Raw genomic sequence first — 18,794 nt, 5'->3', positions numbered from 1 at the left:
CCTATCAATTCTTTCTCAAACAACAGCTTCCTATAGCCGCTGAATATGGCGCACGTGAGCACAGCTTCCTATCAATTCTTTCTCAAAAAACTGATGTCAAGATCAAATCTTGACTTCTCCCACAACTGGAGATCGAACTGGATGTCTGGCGGCTATAGGAGGGAGGTGGCAATAAAGATCTTTGCAGGGATTGCAGAAATCTTTCTTCTGTAATTTCAGCTCTGAAGATGATCTGATTATGTGATTCTTCTAAAGACTGTCACCCCCTCCTTCTTTTGTAACCCTAAAAGATCAGCTCCAAATCCAATTAAGAGTTGCTGATCCAAATCATATTTGGATCAGACCTCTCTTTAGGTGATAAGGATAAACCCTTATCTTATCTGTAGATTAGATCAGCCTTCTCCTAATCTCATTAGGAGGTTTCTTGATCTGAATCATATTCAGATCTGGACTCTCTGAGTGGATAGGGTTAAGACCCTATCCTATCTGCTGATCCATCTCAGAATTCGCCCATATTTAACTTATTAAATAAGTCTAGTTCGAAATGGGTTTAGGCCCATTAAGCTTATGTGCTCACTTAACCTTCCTAACTACTGCCCAGTTGGGCTTCCTTGTATGGCGTGGGACCCAAGCATTGATCTACACATCAGCCACATGGGTTCGGCCCAACCTTTGTTACAAGGCCTGGTCGAATACACTGTTATGGACAGTGCACCCCTTGAAACCCATCAAATGGGCTCTATGGGCCCAACACTTACCCTAAGTGGTCCCTGGGCCAAGCCACCTTGTAACACCCAGGGACTGTGGGCAGATGCAAGATTAGCCCATCAGGTATTATCCTCAATGGTCTTACACTTAACCTCTCAGCCCATAATGATCATACACTGCCCGACAAGAGAGGACATCTCCCTCGGCTGCAAGGAACAGTGTTGCACTCTCTGCTTATATGGATCTCGGGAATTAAAACCTTTTGCAAACATTTTAGAAACCATAATATATATACTTTTATATCTCATATAAAATATACTTTAAAAAACAAATCTCAACGATTGAAATCGGCTGTCGATAGTCTTGGTTTCCATCAGTGAGAGTTTATCCCCGATCATTACCTTTGTCCGACAAAGGGGCTGATCCTGTCACTATGATCACTCACTCAGATGAATTCTCAGACTGTCCCAACATACCCAGGTTTTGACCCCCGCTAAGAATTTCACTGATTGGTACATCAAAGACAGCCCAATCCGACACCTAGTGCAGTATCATAATCGAGTCTAGGGGTCAGGTGTAACTTTCTAGTTTTGCCCATAAATCTCCAAGGTCCAGGGCAATATTAGAAATCTGGTCCAGTTCAAAGATTCAATTAATCCTACACTGTATGTGCCTAGGGTCTCACCCTAGCAGCTGAGACATGCCACCCCAACCGACTTGGTGGCATCACAGTGTCAGCCTTATCAGGATAGGTCTCCCCAGACCGACCCACTGGATGTGAACATTCTAAAATAACATGAGTCTCATTAAGTGTCCAGTTTAAGAGTATTACATAGAAACATGCCAAGGGAACATGAATCAAATAGGCACTTTTATTCATTTACAATAAACTGATAAAGTACATCATTCTGATTGAAGCTAAGGGCATACAAAACTGTCCAATAGCTCCCACTTGCACTTAGGTCCAATCAGGTACAAGCCGGAGTCTCATGCTTTCCACGTGTTTTTCAAACACTTTCTGTGATAGTGGTTTCGTCAATGGGTCTGCTACATTTTCCGCTGACGCTACCTTCTGAATCAAGACGTCCCCTATACCAACAATCTTCCGCAGTATGTGGTACTTCCTCTCGATGTGCTTTGACTTTGAGTAGGCTCGTGGCTCCTTAGCCTGAGCAATGGCTCCATTGTTGTCACACAACAACGGGATGGGTGATGTGCTGGACGGAACTACTCCCAACTCGTGAACGTACTTCTTCATCCACACGACTTCTTTGGCAGCCTCACTTGCGGCAATGTACTCGGCCTCGGTCGTGGAGTCTGCAGTGGACCCCTATTTGCTGCTTTTCCAGCAAACAACACATGATCCTATCGTGAAAACATATTCAGATGTAGACTTTCTATCATCTGGATCCCACTGGAAATCGGCATCTGTATACCCTTGGATCTGTAGTGAGCTACCATCGAATACTAGACAAAACTCTTTTGTCCTTCAAAGGTACTTAAGTATGTTTTTCACAGCAGTCTAGTGCTCCTGCCCTGGGTTGGCCTGAAATCTGCTTACTACACTCACTACCTGAGCAATGTCAGGACGAGTGCACAGCGTGGCATACATGATGCTGCCCACGGTAGAGGCATAGGGAACGTCTTTCATGCCATCAATCTCCTCAGAAGTCTTGGGAGACATCTTCTTGGAGAGAGTGACTTCGTGCCTGAAATGAACATTTACTTTCTTGGAGTTTTCCATGTTGTATCTCTTGACTATTTTGTCAATGTAAGCAGATTGGGATAATCCTATTATCCGCTTCAATCTATCTCTATAGAGTCGAAGACCCAGTATATATGAGGCTTCTCCAAGATCTTTCATGGAGAATTGCTGTGAAAACCATACTTCCACCGTAGTTAACATTCCTACATCATTCCCAATGAGTAGAATGTCATCTACATACAGAACCAAGAAGGTAACCTTATCTCCACTGTACTTCTTGTAGACACAGTTTCATCCGGATTCTGCTTAAAGTCAAACGATATGACAGCAGAGTCAAAACGGATGTTCCAACTTCTAGAAGCTTGCTTAAGTTTACATACCATGTTTTCCCGACATGCAGCAATGAAGCCTTGCGGCTGCTGCATATAGATATCTTCAGTAAGATCTCCATTCAGGAATGCAGTTTTGACATCCATCAGCCAATTCTCATAATCATGGTATGCTGCTACAGCTAACAGGATCCTAATGGATTTAAGCATGGCCACAGGCGAGAAGGTTTCCTCATAATCGATGCCTTCTTTCTGAGTATACCCTTTCGCCACTAGACGAGCTTTGAAGGTCTCAACCCGACCATCGGGGCCCTTCTTCCTCTTGTAAATCCATTTGCAACCGATTGCTTTTACCCCGGAGGGCGGATCTACTAGAGTCCAGACTCCATTGGTCTCCATTGAGTCCATCTCTGCTCTCATGGCCTCCACCCACTTCTGGGAATCTATGTCTAACATAGCTTCCGTGTAAGTCACGGGATCCTCCTCACTAGTCAAGGTTTCACTAGGTAACTATCCTGGTCATAACCATAACAGACTGGTGGCCTGGATACCCGAGTTGATCTTCTAGATTGATCACTACCTGAAACTTATGGGACATCTCCCACTGCTCCTGAGCTCTCCTCATCAAGAACAACTTCCTGACGATGGGTGTCCAGGATGTAATCGGTTTCCAAGAATTGTGCATTTCGACTACAGAACACTTTCTGCTCACTTGGGTCATAGAATATGTATCCTACAAAGCCTTTTGAGTAGCCCACAAATAGGCAACGACTGGTCTTGGATTCCAACTTGTCTGCACTTGTTCTTTTAACATGTGCTAGACAATCCCAAATCTTCAAGTGTCTGACACTTGGTTTCTTTTCGGTCCAAAGTTCATATGGAGTGTTCGAAACCGATTTGGTTGGAACCCGATTCAGCACGTAAATTGCAGTCACTAATGCGTAACCCCAAAAGGATGTGAGTAACTCTGAGTGTATGAGAAGTGACCGGACCATATCCAATAAGGTCATATTCCTCCTCTCTGAAACACCGTTAAGTTGTGGTGTACCAGGAGAAGCTAACTGTGATACTATTCCATTGTCCTTTAAGTAGTCATTGAATTCGCTAGAGAGATACTCGCCACCTCGATCTGATCGAAGGGCTTTAATTTCTCTCCCTAATTGTTTCTCGACCTCTTGTCTGATCTCTTTGAACTTTTCAAAAGATTTAGACTTGTGTCTCATTAGGTACACGTAACCATATCGTGAAAAATCATCTGTAATGGTGATGAAATACACGTATAGATTCCGTGTCCTAACACTCAGGGGACCACATACATCAGTATGTATAAGGTCAAATGTGCCTGTACATTTTTCAGGCTTATCATTAAATGGCCGTTTCGTCATCTTGCCTTGCAAACAAGGCTCACGAGTGGGAAGATCTTCTGCAGTTAGAAAATCCAAAAGACCATCATTTACCAACCTTGTGATTCGATCAACACCGATGTGGCCAAGTCGGTAATGCCATAGACACGTGGGATTAACTGTATCACGAGCTCTCTTCTTGGGGATTTCAGCCGACGTAGTTTCGGTTATGTTAGTTTCTAGAAAAGGATGTAGAACATAGAGACCGTTCTCCAGTTCCCCGTATGCGATGAATCTGTTATTTCTTTTAATAGTAACCGTATTACTAAAGAAGACAGAATAACCATCTACACACAGTTTTGAGACAGAAATCAAATTTCTCCCTAAATTCTGTACATAAAGACAATCTTTCAGTACAATTGTTCCTTCTCTAAAAAGTAACTCCACAGTTCCTATGGCCACGGCTGCAACAATTGCAGTAGTCCCCAAAGAGAGCGTGAGTTCTCCCCTTCACTCAACCTTCTGCTTACCTTGAACCCCTGTAGGGAGTTACATGTATGAGTTGAAGCCCCGGAGTCAATACACCAGGACGCAGAAGCTACCAATAAATTGGTTTCTATAACACAAGTTTCGAAATTACCTTTCTTGGATTCCAGGTAGGCAGGACAGTTCATTTTCCAGTGGTCGGCCTTCTTGCAGAAGTGACAGGCATCCGATGCTTTCTTTTTCTTCTGCTTCTTGCCCTTAGTGGCTTTCTTCTGAGGCTTCTTTGCCTTCCTCTTTCTCTTGCCTGTCTTGCTAGCTTCAACAAGCATGGCTACAGGCTCATCCTTTTTAATCAGTTCTTCAGCTCTTTGCAACATATTGCTGAGCTTTTGCAAACTGACATTCAGCTTGTTCATGTTATAGTTCATGATGAACGGATTAAAGGAAGGAGGCAAAGAATTAAGGATAGCATCTATCTGAGTCGCAAGGTCTAGCCCGGATCCAAGAGCCTCCAGTTCGTTGATGTATCCCATCATCCGAAGACAATGGTCGTGAACTTGTTGGCACTTGGACATTTGTGCGGTCATGAACTGTTTCAAGACCTTTTGTCGAGTAGAACGATTCTACTCTTCATACATCATCCTGAGACTGTCCAATATGTCATTGGCAAGTTCGATCTGATCGAACTGCCTCTGTATTGGGTTGTCCAAGGAGGCAATGATGTAACACTGGGCAAGGGAGTTTTTCACCTCCCATTCCTGATAGTCTCTCCTTCGGGCCTCAGAAGCCCTATCACCCGGATGCTCCGGGACAGGATTCTTTGCCACTTTATCTAACTTTTTAAAAGTTAGAACCAGCATAAGGTTCCTATACCAGTCGGCATTCTTGAGACTGTCCAATATGTCATTGGCAAGATCGATCTGATTGAACTGCCTCTATATTGGGTTGTCCAAGGAGGCAATGATGTAACACCGGGCAAGGGTGTTTTTCTCCTCCCATTCCTGATAGTCTCTCCTTCGGGCCTCAGAAGCCCTATCACCCGGATGCTCCGGGGCAGGGTTCTTTGCCAATTTATATAACTTTTTAAAAGTTAGGACCAGCATAAGGTTCTTGTACCAGTCGGCATAGTTTGGGCCCTTCAACTTGTTGTCATCAAGCAACTTTGCAAATTGTCCGTTTGCCATTTTCTGATAAAAGAGCAAACATCAGTCCACAACCATATTTGATTCATATTCATTTCATAGATATGGATTTTAATCTACGTTCCATTTCCATTTATTCATCTCTGAGATTTCCCTTCTTTCTCAGTGACGGAGACTACGGGTTGTCTCTAGAAATGTGGGAAATCACATAGGGTGCATGGAGCCAACTGTTTCAGCTGCATAACCCCACCACCTTTCTGTGAAAGATCATATCCACTCATCATATGAGTTTTCCCTCTGGCCTCTGTCAAACAAGGTTCAGAGCCGTTTTCAGGTAATCCTTTTTATCCAATGAGTGCTTACCCATCATATTCGTGAACGCCAAGGTACCGTGAGAGAGTTCTCATTTTCTAGTGAAGCCCCTCCCACATCGGTCTATGACGCCCCTATCATCTTATGAAACACTTAGACAAGCTCAACAGCAAATGTATAGCCCATTTTCTGGTGCGTTTCCTCATTACTGAAGGACCCATCCTCATGCTAATGATGGAAGGCCTTTAGAAAGTTCATCATATGAATCTCCCTATCACATGGACTCATATTAGCTGGAGGGAACAATTAATTACGCCCTAGTTTGATCTAAGTCAAACCAAAGTGGCTCCCACTGACTTTCATAAAGCCAGATTTCGGTGGGCCTAAATCGGCAAGGGTTCCGCACGTAACCTCTCCATGAAGTGTGGGGTCCACCACTGAGGGAGGTCATCCAATGACCAAAAGGGACACCATGGCAATGATGTGCATTCAGCCATGGTGTGCACAAGAGCCACTGTCGATTGAGCATGGGCCAAGCACTTATGGCCCATGTACGTAGCACATCACACATCCATACATCTCATGTAGGAATAAATTGATCCAATCAAATAATTATCTGTAAAGCCCATTTTGAATTCATAATATTAACCATTAATATTATCTAGGTATATGGGCCGAATTAGGGTTGATTGGTTCGGCCCATATAACTTTAAGAGTTAAGTGGGCTTTTAGCAGTTTTAACTATTTAAAACTGGGCCTTTACAGGTTGGGCCAAATTAACCATTTAATTAAATATCACTCCTCAAGCCCATTAGTGCGAAAATTAGGGCTGACTTTCAGCCTTGATTAAATCCTATATTCGTTCCAAACAATTTGAACCAATCTTGGTTCGAATGGGTCTAGGGTTTAATCTTTAATTCAAGAAAATAATCTGAAATTAAATATTGATAAAAGAACAATCAAGAATCAGTCTATCAGGGCTGTTCGCACAATCCTTCCTGCAAAACAGAGGTTAGATCACTGGTTGCAGTTTCATAATCACAGATTGCAATTCTTCCATCTGCGAAATCTCCTTCTCTGCGCCGCCTTCTTCGATCCAAAATAAAATAAATAGAAATCCTAATTTCTATTAATAATTACATCAGATCGAATACCTATACATTCAGTCTAAAAAAAAATTTACAGACCAAAAGTAATAAAATAATCCATAATCTGCAAAAACACAGGTTCCCTGCGCAAATCAAGATTTCGATCTCCTCTTGTACGAACAACCCATAAATCAAGAAAATCATAAAGAACAATTCTAATTAATAATCAGATTTATATAAAAATTAATTTCAGATTATTTGCCCACAATTTTGGGAACAAATTTCCCAAAACCCATATCTACGCAAATTGGGTAGAACGCCTTCTACCCATTTGCGCAGGTTCAGATCTGAAACAAATTGGTTCAAGATTTGAACGTGGCTCTGATACCACTGAAGGGATGAGAGATCCATCGTATGGACGCCCAAATCTTACGGAATAAAGGGGCGAATTTCAAAAATTTTTCTCCCCCTTTCTACTGGGAATCGCATTCCCTATTTAGAAAATCATATTTTCAATGATCAATCTTGAACCATAAACTGAACCAGATCTGAACCAAAAGGAGTAGGAGAGGATTATACCTGATACGGAGAAATAATATCTCCCAACAAAGGTGTTCACGCCCAAGGAAGGATCCAAAGACTGCTCCCACTGAAAATGGCGCAGTGTTGGATGGAGTAGAATCAACAGTGTTCTTTCTTCTCCAAGAACTCTGTCCTTCGTAAGAAATAGCAGGATGGCACGTGAGCACAGCTTTCTATCAATTCTTTCTCAAAGAACTGATGTCAATATCGAATCTTGACTTCTCCCACAACTGGAGATCGAATTGGATGTCTGGCGGCTGCAGGAGGGAGGCGGCAAAAAGATCTTTGTAGGGATTGCAGAAATCTTTCTTCTGTAATTTCAACTCTGAAGAGGATCTGATTATGTGATTCTTCTAAAGGCTGCCGCCCCCTCCTTCTTTTGTAACTCTAAAAGATCAGCTCCTATTCCAATTAGGAGCTACTGATCCAAATCATATTTAGATCAGGCTTCTCTTTAGGTGATAAGGATAAACCCTTATCTTATCTGCAGATTAGATCAGCCTTCCCCTAATCTCATTCGGAGGTTTCTTGATCTGAATCATATTCAGATCTGGACTCTCTTAGTGGATAGGGTTAAGACCCTATCCTATCTGCTAATCCATCTCAGAATTCGCCCATATTTAACTTATTAAATAAGTCTAGTTCGAAATGGGTTTAGGCCCATTAAGCTTATGTGCTCACTTAACCTTCCTAACTACTGCCCAGTTGGGCTTCCTTCTATGGCGTGGGACCCAAGCATTGATTTACACATCAGCCACATGGGTTCGGCCCAACCTTTGTTACAAGGCCTGGTCGAATACACTGTTATGGACAGTGCACCCCCTGAAACCCATCAAATGGGCTCTATGGGCCCAACACTTACCCTAAGTAGTCCCTGGACCAAGCCACCTTGTAACACCCAGGGACTGTGGGCAGATGCAAGATTAGCCCATCAGGTATTATCCTCAATGGTCTTACACTTAACCTCTCAGCCCATAATGATCATACACTGCCCGACAAGAGAGGACCTCTCCCTCGGCTGTAAGGAACAGTGTTGCACTCTCTGCTTATATGGATCCCGGGAATTAAAACCTTTTGCAAACATTTTAGAAACCATAATATATATACTTTTATATCTCATATAAAATATACTTTGCAAAACAAATCTCAACGATTGAAATCGGCTGCCGGCAGTCTTGGTTTCCATCAGTGAGAGTGCATCCCTGATCATTACCTTTGTCCGACAAAGGGGCTGATCCTGTCACTATGATCACCCACTCAAAAGAATTCTCAGACTGTCCCAACATACCCGGGTTTTGACCCCCACTAAGGATCTCACTGATTAGTACATCAAAGACAGCCCAATCTGACACTTAGTGCAGTATCATAATCGAGTGTAGGGGTCGGGTGTAACTTTCCTGTTTTGCCCATCAATCTCCAAGGTCCAGGGCAATACTGGAAATCTGGTCCAGTTCAAAGATTCAATTAATCCTACACTTTATGTGCCTAGGGTCTCACCCTAGCAGCTGAGACATGCCACCCCAACCGACTTGGTGGCACCACAGTGTCAGCCTTATCAGGATAGGTCTCCCTAGCCGTTCTTAAAGCCTCACTTGCGATTTCATCTAAAGAAACCCATCCAACAAATCTCATGTGACTATAGTCTATCATCGCTATATATGCTTACGGTTTCAATTTATCTCCCACTTCCATTTCTTAGGGATTTGCATAAACAACATGGGACTGATTCATCCGGACTCCTTTAAGGGACTGATTCATCTCCGACTTCAATGGAGTTTCTACTGGAGCATTTGTTGTACCTGTTCTTGGCTGTTGCCGCTCATGCATATTTGGTTGTTCTCAGATGCATCCGTCACCGATACCCACAACCCCCTTTGCCCCCTGGAAGCTTTGGGTGGCCAATTCTCGGCGAAACCTTGGTTATCCAACGCTTAAACCGGTCTGGGGATCCATTCGCTTTCGTAAGGCAGAGGAGGCAGAGGTACAACAGAGACATATTCAAAACATCACTTCTTGGAGAGAAAACGGTGGTTTTGTGCGGTTCCGAGGGGAACAAGCTCATGTTCACAGGCGAGAAGCGATTGCTGTTGACATGGTGGCCCCCTTCTCTGAAGAAGTTGTTCGGCGATGCCTTCTTTACAGCTCCCTATGAGAAGGCGATCCATACCCGGAAGCTGATCACGTCTTTTCTGAACCAGGAGGTGATGTACTAGCTCATGGAAAGGTTCGACAGGACGTGCAGAGAGTGCTTCAGAGATGATTGGATAGGGAAGAAGGAGGTGAAGGCCTTCCCGTTGATCAAGAAGTACGCCTTCGCCATAGCCTAAGATGTGTTTGCGAGCATGGATGACCCCAGTTGGCAATCCCCGAAGAGTTCAACGTGTTGCTCAAAGGCATGTTTCAGCTTCCCATCTATTTTCTGGGCACAAGGCACTACAAGGCGGTGAAATCTGCGGCTAGTTTACGCCGAGAGCTGATCAAGGTGATTGAAAGCAAGCGGAGGAGCGGGACGATGAACGAGTCATTGTCAGAAGATCTGATCTCGCATTTGATGAAGGGGAGAGACGAGAACGGGAAGATGTTGAGCGACGAGGAGATTGCAGACAACGTTATACTAGTCATGGATGCCGGGCACAACACCAGCAGTTCTACCATGATGATGCTGATCAAATACTTGGCTCGCATGTATGTTCTTCTTCTGTAATTTGTCTCTTAGTAGAGCATTGGATTTCTTGGGTATCTATATTGGGTCTAACATTGAATTGTTGTTTGGGAGAGCAAAGGGAAATAGAATTGCAGAGGAGACCCAGAGAACCACTGAACAAGGATGACATCCAGAAGATGACATATTCTTGGAACGTGGTGGATGAAGTACTCAGGCTTACACCTCCAATTCAAGGAAATTTTAGAAAGGCCATAGTAGACTTCCCGTATGCTGGATTTTCAATCCCTAAAGATTGGAAGGTAAGTTCTAAGAATAGATGGATGAGAGAATCACAATCAGTTGTAAATTGTAATCACTTGGATTCTTCGGGGTTGGTGGAGTGCAACTTCAACGCATAAGGAAGCAGAATATTTTCCAAATCCAGAGAAGTTCGACCCATTGAGGTTAGAGAGAGACATCCCAATTCCCTATATATACGTTTATTCCCTTTGGAGGAGGCCCAGAATGTGACCTGGTAGAGAGTTTGCTCGAATTGAAATTCTGGTTTTCTTATACAATCTAGTACGAGAGTTTAGATGGGAGCTTATGTTTCCAGATGAAGTAATCGCTGTAGAGCCAATGCCTACATCATCTAAAGGGCTTCCTATCTACCTTTATCCTCACACCTCTTCATGAAGGATGAAAGATCATTTATATATATATTACAGGTACTATCCTCCAACTTCCCCTGTGACTAGTTGCAGAACCATGTCATGGGTCTATCTTCGTTCTTCAATAGTTCTGTGGATGCTTGTTCTTGGACCTAATAAGAGATGTACTTTATATATATATATATATACACCACTCATCACTTTCGATACCTAGCCTAAATTGCAGCAGGTCCAATTCCCAAGAACAAATTCAGAAAGTTGAGATTAGTTCCAACAGTTTGGGTGTTATTACGAATACTTGTTGAGGAGACCGGAACTGCTCCTCACAGATGGCGCCTCACTGGCGCCTCACAAGCACATCCTGCCTTGCATTAGGAACATCTCCCGTACTTATTAATGAATATTCATAGGAGATGTTCCCAATGCATGGTGGATGTGCATGTTAGGCACCCATTTGTGAGGAGCAGATGCCGTCACACTCGTTGAGTGCAACATTTAGGTTATGTTTGTTTTGAAAGAAAAGGTAGGGAAGGAAAAGGAAAGGAAGGGAAACATGTACAAACCATGTATAGGTTTTCCTGCCTTTCCCTTCCTTTCCCTACCTTTTCCTTCAAACCAAACACAGCCTTAAGGCCCAGGATGTATCTTCTGTAAACAGTTTATCTGTAATTTTGTGTGGGCCTTGGATTCGCACCTACTCAAAATTTAGGGTCCACTTGGTTTACAGCCAGAATCGGAATTGGAATTGAAATTGAAATCCCTTGGAATCGGAATTGGAATGCTCTATTCCCATAATCTGTTTGGTTCAAACAGGAATCAGATTGGGAATTAGAATAAGCTGGAGTGGGTTTTCATTTCCAAGGGATGGGGAGGGAATGGCCATTCCCTCAAAACGGGGAATGCCATTCCAGCAGGAATGGGAATGGGATTCCAATTCCTCCCAACCAAGCAGTTGGCGATTCTATTCCAAAGTGTACACCATCATCATCATCATCTAAGCGTAAGCCTTGTCCCAACAACATGGGATCGGTTACATAAATCCTTTTTCTAGGGGTGCAAGTCGGGCAGGTTGGGCCAAGTTTATGGTCAACCCAAGCCCAGCCCTAAAACTTGGGCTTAAGGCCCGAGCCCGAGGTCAAGTCCGATTTTCCCAACCCGAGCCCAGCTTGCACTGTAATTTGATGCACTCGGGTTGGGCTCAAGCCCGGGCTCGGGTTGGTCAATGAACCCACTCTACAATTATACATATATAAATGTATTTATGCAAATATATATATATATATATATATATACATATATTTATGTATATATGTAAATATGTATACAAATGTTATATATACAAATATGTACATATATGTAAATATGTATGCAACATTTATATATATATACCCATATGTATGTATAAATGGATATAGATGGGCCAGGTTCAGGCTACCTAAGGGATAGGCCCAAACCCAACTTCTTGAGCTCGAGCCCACCCTGAGAATGGAAAATCCAAACCCAGCCCATGTAAAATTCCAGGCTGGGCCGGTTTGGGCTCGGGCCCAGCCCGCCCAAGTTACACCCCTACCTGTTTCTCCATCTGTCCTGTTCGGTCCCATAAATGCATGTGGATCCACCTAAGGCTAGGACTTCACACGAGTAACCTGAATGGCTTCCTTCTTTTCAGTCCCATAAATGGGGTCTAACCATTCTTCTTTGCTAGAAAAGAGCTAATGATGCCTCCTTAGTGGCGCGATCCTTCCCTATTAAGAGGGGGCTTTCTTCACCATGTGGGAAGGGCCCTCAACTCCATAGCCTCAGGTTTTTTTTTTTTTCAGCACAAACCTCATTTATAATTTAAACCAGTGTAAATGCATTGGAGTGCAAATAGGCTGAGTGTAAACTCTGGTTTTCTTGGGCTTCAAATTTGACTGTCTTATTTGTTTGTTAAGCTCAGTTTGGAAGGAGTACAAATACAAATTTATATAGTGCAAAACCTTATATTAATGGTGATTGGAAATGCATGTATAAGAAAATATATTGTAAATTATACTTCATAAAATGAAGGTGAGCCAGAAGTCTTACATAATGAAACTAGAGTACTAGACACAAATTAGTACAAGAGGAAATTGGATCCTAGAGACAAGAAGACCATTGAAAATATAACAGATAAAAGTGTAACCCAAGTTGGAATTCGCCCACTATCCTTCCTTAGAAACATTCCTTCAATTATACAGTAACTGATTCCTAAGATGAAGAAAGACAAGGAAACATGTCCAAACATCTCTCTGTAACTAGCTTCGAGTATCACTCTTCCTAAACCACCAATGAAGCACACCTTGTTTAGGGTGACTAGGGTGACCAATAATATAAGAAACAATGAAGCATCTTCAAAGCTGAATATCCCCTTATTGTATCTTTCAACTTGTTCCTTTCTAACAATTTTACTTGTAAGAAAGAAATTTGCCTCCTTACCAATATGCTTCATAAGAACATCAAGAAATGCAAAGAACTTGATTGTAACAGATTTGATTGCCCATAATCTAAGTTCATTCCACCATGTATTCAAGGATGCACCCGAGACGAGTACTTCTAATAAATATTGAGAAAGGGAAGACACATACACAATGGCAAACACAACAAACCATGGACTTGAAACCTGTCATAAATGTCAGAAGAAAAATTGGTTAAAACCACACATACACTTCAGTTATGCAATTATTAGACAACAAATAGACTACAATAATTTACTAAAAGGATTTTTCCTCGATCGGGAAAAATAGGAATTCTAGAATAAGGAGACCCTACTGATACTGTTATTATTCTAACAACTGATTTGCTAACCAAGTTGTTTAATGAAGAAACCTAAATGATATGGACCATGGAATTGAATCTGCTCAATCCATTTGGTTTCCTGTCTGACAAACAGTTTGCAGAACCTTTTTATTATTATCTGAGAATGGATAGATAGTTAATGCTTGATACATTAACTATTAGAATAATCAGCAATAGTATAAATGTATAATTCTTACTAAATTGTTACCTTTGGGTACAGAGAGATGCCATTAAAGAGACATAGCTGAGGGATGGTAGCGTAGCACAGCATTGGGAAGGAATAGAGACAGTAGAATGCAAGATAGGCATAACACATGCTCTGAGGAATCGACATTGTTGATACACCATAGGTAAGAGGGCAGAACCTCGAGAGACCTACTTCAAACAAACCAGTGTACCATCTCATGCTCTGCACCATTGTATCATTAAAGCTAATAGTTGCAGCCCCCAAGAAAGATGGTTTTGGAGGATAATAGTAGATTGACTTCCATCCTTTGCAGTGCAGCCTGAACCCAGTAAAGTAATCTTCCACCAAGGAATGATATTGAAAACCCATCTGCCATAGAAGCAACAAGCAAAACAAAAGATTTCTCAATTCAGGTACTATAATGTATAATATGTTTGGATGTTAAATTTCCTTAATGCTTGGCTTGTCACTTGCCTCTTTACCCCATTGAGTGTGTTTCTCATAGTTGCATGAAGCCAAAAGTCGAGCTTCTGACAGCAGTTCGCTTGATGCATCTTGGCAAAATTAAATTTGTTTTTGGTGTGTAATGAAGTGATGAACATGTTGGAGGGACCAAAAGAAGTTCTAAGTTTAGGGAGATCAATATCTGAATAACAATTTCAGAGTTACTATGCAAACTGATTACTAGTTCCCTAATTATTTTCAATGTTAGAATACTTTGAATAGATAACAGAGCTTTGGTAGTTCTACCTACAAGCATTTTTACCTCTTTCCAATGAGCTGCCAATGCCATATAATGCCTCTCTCTTTATGTAAAACCCTGTACCTGATAATATTGGTCCTTGAAGCCCATCCAGACCTGGCCACATTACCTAAAGACAACACAATTGAAAGACTGTTAACACAACCAGGGAAGTAAGTATTCATCGAATTGCTTGTTTTATTTGTAACTTACCATGACTATATATTCTTACCTTAAATGCTGATCTTAGTTGTCCATCATAGATATCGTTCTTACTGATATTATAGAACATTTGAGGGAACTGAACGAAGGCCAAAGATTGAGTGATCTTGTGATCAAGGTGGAAACACATAGCTTGTCGAGCAGAAGTGGGGTCATTACAGTACATGTCACAATCTAACACCAATATGTAGGGGGCGTTGCTCATTATGCCTGATACCCGAAGCTGCAATGACAGTGGTGATTCTAGTCATGAATCATCCATATGAGAGAGAGAGAGAGAGAGAGAGAGAGAGCACATACAAGAACATTGAGAGCGCCAGCCTTAAAATTGTGGGGATGATTTGGCCTCTTTTCACGAGAAACATAGACAAGAAGGGGGATGTTATCTTCTCGATTACCGGATGCATCACCAAGGATCACCTATAAAATAAAGAGAATATATACAAAGACATCATGAAACTTTTTATGAAACAAACTCTTCACAATGCGCAATTCTTTTAATCTCAAGAAAATTTTACAAACAGCCTCTTAATTGCATTCCCTGATTCATAATCCAGCAATTCTTGTCATCTATTATCCTTACACAAGAAAATTTTACAAGCAGAAAGTTGCGGATGGATAGAACAATTTAAACTATAGGTTGTGTTTGGTGTGACAAAAAAACGGCTAAGAGATAAAGAGAAAAAAGTTAAGGCCTTAAGGTTGTATTTGGTTTGAAATAAAAGGTAGGGAAAGGCAGGGAAACCTATACAAGGTTTGTACAGGTTTCCCTACCATTTCCTACTGTTTCTTTCAAACCAAACACAGCCTAAGGGAATGTTTCTTAAGAACTCTCTCTCTCTTTCTCTCTCTCTCACATTGGGCCTTGCGTGTTTGACCTAACCCATCTAAAACTGTGTTCAACTAGTTTTATAGATGGATCAGGCTGGATTTGCTAGGCCAGGTTGCTCATTGCCATCTTTTGCCTAAGGATATATTGAAGAATTAACTGAAAAGAGAGAAAGGAAAACAGGCACACACACGTGTATATATATATATATATATAAAACTGATATTATAAGGGTAAGTTATAGATTACCACCCTGTACTTTTGGAGATAGTGATTTTTAGCCCCTCAAACTTTCATTTGTGACAAAGACCGCCCTGAACTTTTAGATTCCCACTCTGTCCCTCTGTTTGCATTCTGTTAGTTAACTACAAAAAATGGTTCTCATGTGACTATCATGTGCTTGTTAAACATGAGAAAAGGACAAAATGGTTTCACAAATTAGGAAAAGAATAGTTTAGGGATTTAGAAATGTTAAACATGCACACTACAGTCACATGAGATTTTTTTTTTTTCTGAGATTACTTGATAGAATGCTAATGAAGAGGGCAAAGTGTTGGAATCTGAAAGATTTTTATCACACATGATATTTTGGGATCTAAGTGTTAATATCCCAAAGTATAGGGTGGTAATCTGTAATTTATTCCAAAGAATTTATTATTTATATAATATATATAAAAAATATATGTTATAATTTATATGATATAATAAATGTGTTGTCATTACATAATATTCATAATCAAGTTTTTAAAAGTGACTTAGAAATAAAATTTCTTTGCCCATTAGTTTCCCAGTCAAACAGTTAAATAATTCCAATGTATATTTAGCATCGTAGCCTTTAGAATATTAGGGTAAAGATGGATAGTGGATATGTATTTACACTAGTATATTTGAGAAGAGAGAGTGAGAATGGTGGTTATTGCCTATTGTTGAGAAAGGAAGGAATAACACCTACCATAGAGATCTCTCTCTAGCCCTCTCCATGGTGCCTTGTCACCACCCTTTTAATATCGGTCATCAATTAATGTTTCCATTTTAGTTTAGTTTCTCTCATTAGTGAGATGAGATCACCCACGACACATCCAAACCATGTATGCATTGGGAACACCTCTTTATGACAAGTACTGGTGTGCATGTGGGGCGCATTGTGTGCCAGCTACATTTCCTTATTAAATTAGATAAATTCTTTTGGGAAGGTTTTGAACAATCTTCAATTTCCATATTCCTCTTCCATTGTCAAGCACAATCCGAGTTACATTCAAATCTTGAGTCAAAACCTTGTACAACCCCATTCTTGGGTTGTATAACAGCAACGATTTACATAATTAATTAATTTAATTAGCTTTATTTACATAATTAACAATTAAAATGGTTAACTAAATTATCTTACTTAATTTTTGTGAATTATTGATTTACTTAATTTTCATAATAATTACTTAATTTACATTAATTAATTTTCTGAATTTTTAGCACTTTAAACTTTTAATTTATTAGGTTGCTTAATAAAACTTAGGTTGTAATTGAACTAACTTAGAAATCGGAACTCTCCAGTCTCCAGTCCCCACCCCCAACCATTATCTAGTTTGCAAAACAAAAGTAAAAAGGTGAAAGAATTCTTATTATATACCTCAATCCTTGGAGGATGGTCACCATGATTTCCCATTCCAAAACTTTCTTTGCCATGCTCCACACGTTCTTTAAATAACTCGTATTGTGACTGCATGAGAAACAAATTAAAGGTAGCATAGAAGAATTATTGAAGGAATTAATTTAACCTTTTGATGATTAATATATATATATATATATATAGAAACATGCAGTTGTAAAAGACAATACACCTTCATCTTCTTTCGCTCATCCATGAATTCTCTGCTCAGTAGAAAGCTGCTGCAGTCTTGGTCATGAGACGACGACGAAAAATATGCCCCAGGAGACCTTGGCTCAATCTTGTATTTCCTGCACAAGGGAAGCCAAGACCTGGCAAAGGAAGATGCCTCGCGAACGGCATACAACGTAAGGGGAGAACCTGCATCATCGGAGAGATACACAGAGAGCTTCTCGGGAGGATAATCGAGGGACATGGCCGACAACACAGTGTCCATCACTTCCACCGTAGGCTCCTTAGCTGGATCAGCAGTACAAATGAGAACATCGATTGCCGGAAGCTCACTGTCTGGAGGTAGTCTCTCCGGGAAGACAGTCCGAGACGACACAGGACACCACAGGTAGGATTGCCAGAGCAGCCAAAGAAAGGAGAGCATTAGCTCAGAAGCAAAGACAAGAGCCCAAGCCAAGATGGGTATGTCGTCGTCTGGGTTGCTGCTCTTGCTCCCAACTGCAAAGAGTACCGAAGCCCTGTAGTAGAGCAAGGCAAGTAGGAAAAGAAAGTGAATGAGAGTGTGAATCCTGTTGATGATTGCTCGGTGTTTCTGAACATGCCTAACGTGAAGCGGGAGGTTTTCCATTTCTTCACTCACTCTAACTGTTATAGCCCATACACCTTTAATTTATTCTTTCTTATCAGGAAGGAAGGGTCATTATCTATCCCACCTCGCAGCTGCTAAGGCCATCTTTGGTTCACTGCTTTAAGCCAATGAGGCCTCATTGTTTGATTACAAAATTCTGGGCCACATTTTTTTTAGAATGAAAAATCAGCCCATAGTACAAAAATTGAGGTAGCCTGCAACATGAAAAATAATCATGCCCCATCTTTCTCATTTTCATTCTTTGAGGAAACTATGCCTAAAAAAATCTTTTTCCATGTTTACTACTGGACTACCATGAAAATACTTTTATGAAAGTACTTTAATAAAAGTACTTTTACACGAAAGCACTTAAATAAAAACACTTTTACACGAGAACACTTTTATGAAAGAACTTTTACGAAGTACTTTTATGAAAGCACTTTTATGGAAGTACTTTTAAGAAAGCATTTTTGTAAAAGCATTTTTATGAAAATACTTTTATAAAAGCACTTTTACTGAAGTACT

General features: G+C 41.0%; 1 protein-coding gene and 1 pseudogene across 2 annotated transcripts; one reads left to right on the top strand and one right to left on the bottom strand.

Annotated features, from left to right (window-relative positions):
* The first annotated feature begins 9,321 nt into the window (after positions 1-9,321).
* LOC104600996 (beta-amyrin 28-monooxygenase-like) lies at positions 9,322-14,179 on the top strand (annotated as a pseudogene). The gene is made up of 3 exons (XR_016083363.1): positions 9,322-10,380; positions 10,479-11,067; positions 14,048-14,179. The product of XR_016083363.1 is annotated as a beta-amyrin 28-monooxygenase-like (transcript).
* Positions 13,019-18,312, bottom strand: LOC104600820 (quillaic acid 3-O-glycosyltransferase CSL1-like). The gene is given in 9 exon segments (XM_088899523.1): positions 13,019-13,651; positions 14,036-14,383; positions 14,489-14,577; positions 14,580-14,660; positions 14,781-14,886; positions 14,989-15,201; positions 15,279-15,398; positions 17,432-17,521; positions 17,643-18,312. Coding segments are annotated over 9 exon segments (2,220 nt in total). The 5' UTR covers positions 18,270-18,312; the 3' UTR covers positions 13,019-13,105.
* Between the last annotated feature and the right edge of the window lie 482 nt (positions 18,313-18,794).

Source organism: Nelumbo nucifera, chromosome 3 (assembly GCF_055504915.1).
Source record: "Nelumbo nucifera cultivar China Antique chromosome 3, China Antique-T2T, whole genome shotgun sequence".
In the NCBI taxonomy this organism is placed as follows: domain Eukaryota; kingdom Viridiplantae; phylum Streptophyta; class Magnoliopsida; order Proteales; family Nelumbonaceae; genus Nelumbo; species Nelumbo nucifera.
Note: the sequence above shows the minus strand (reverse complement) of the source record. Positions and strands in the feature narration are given on the sequence as shown.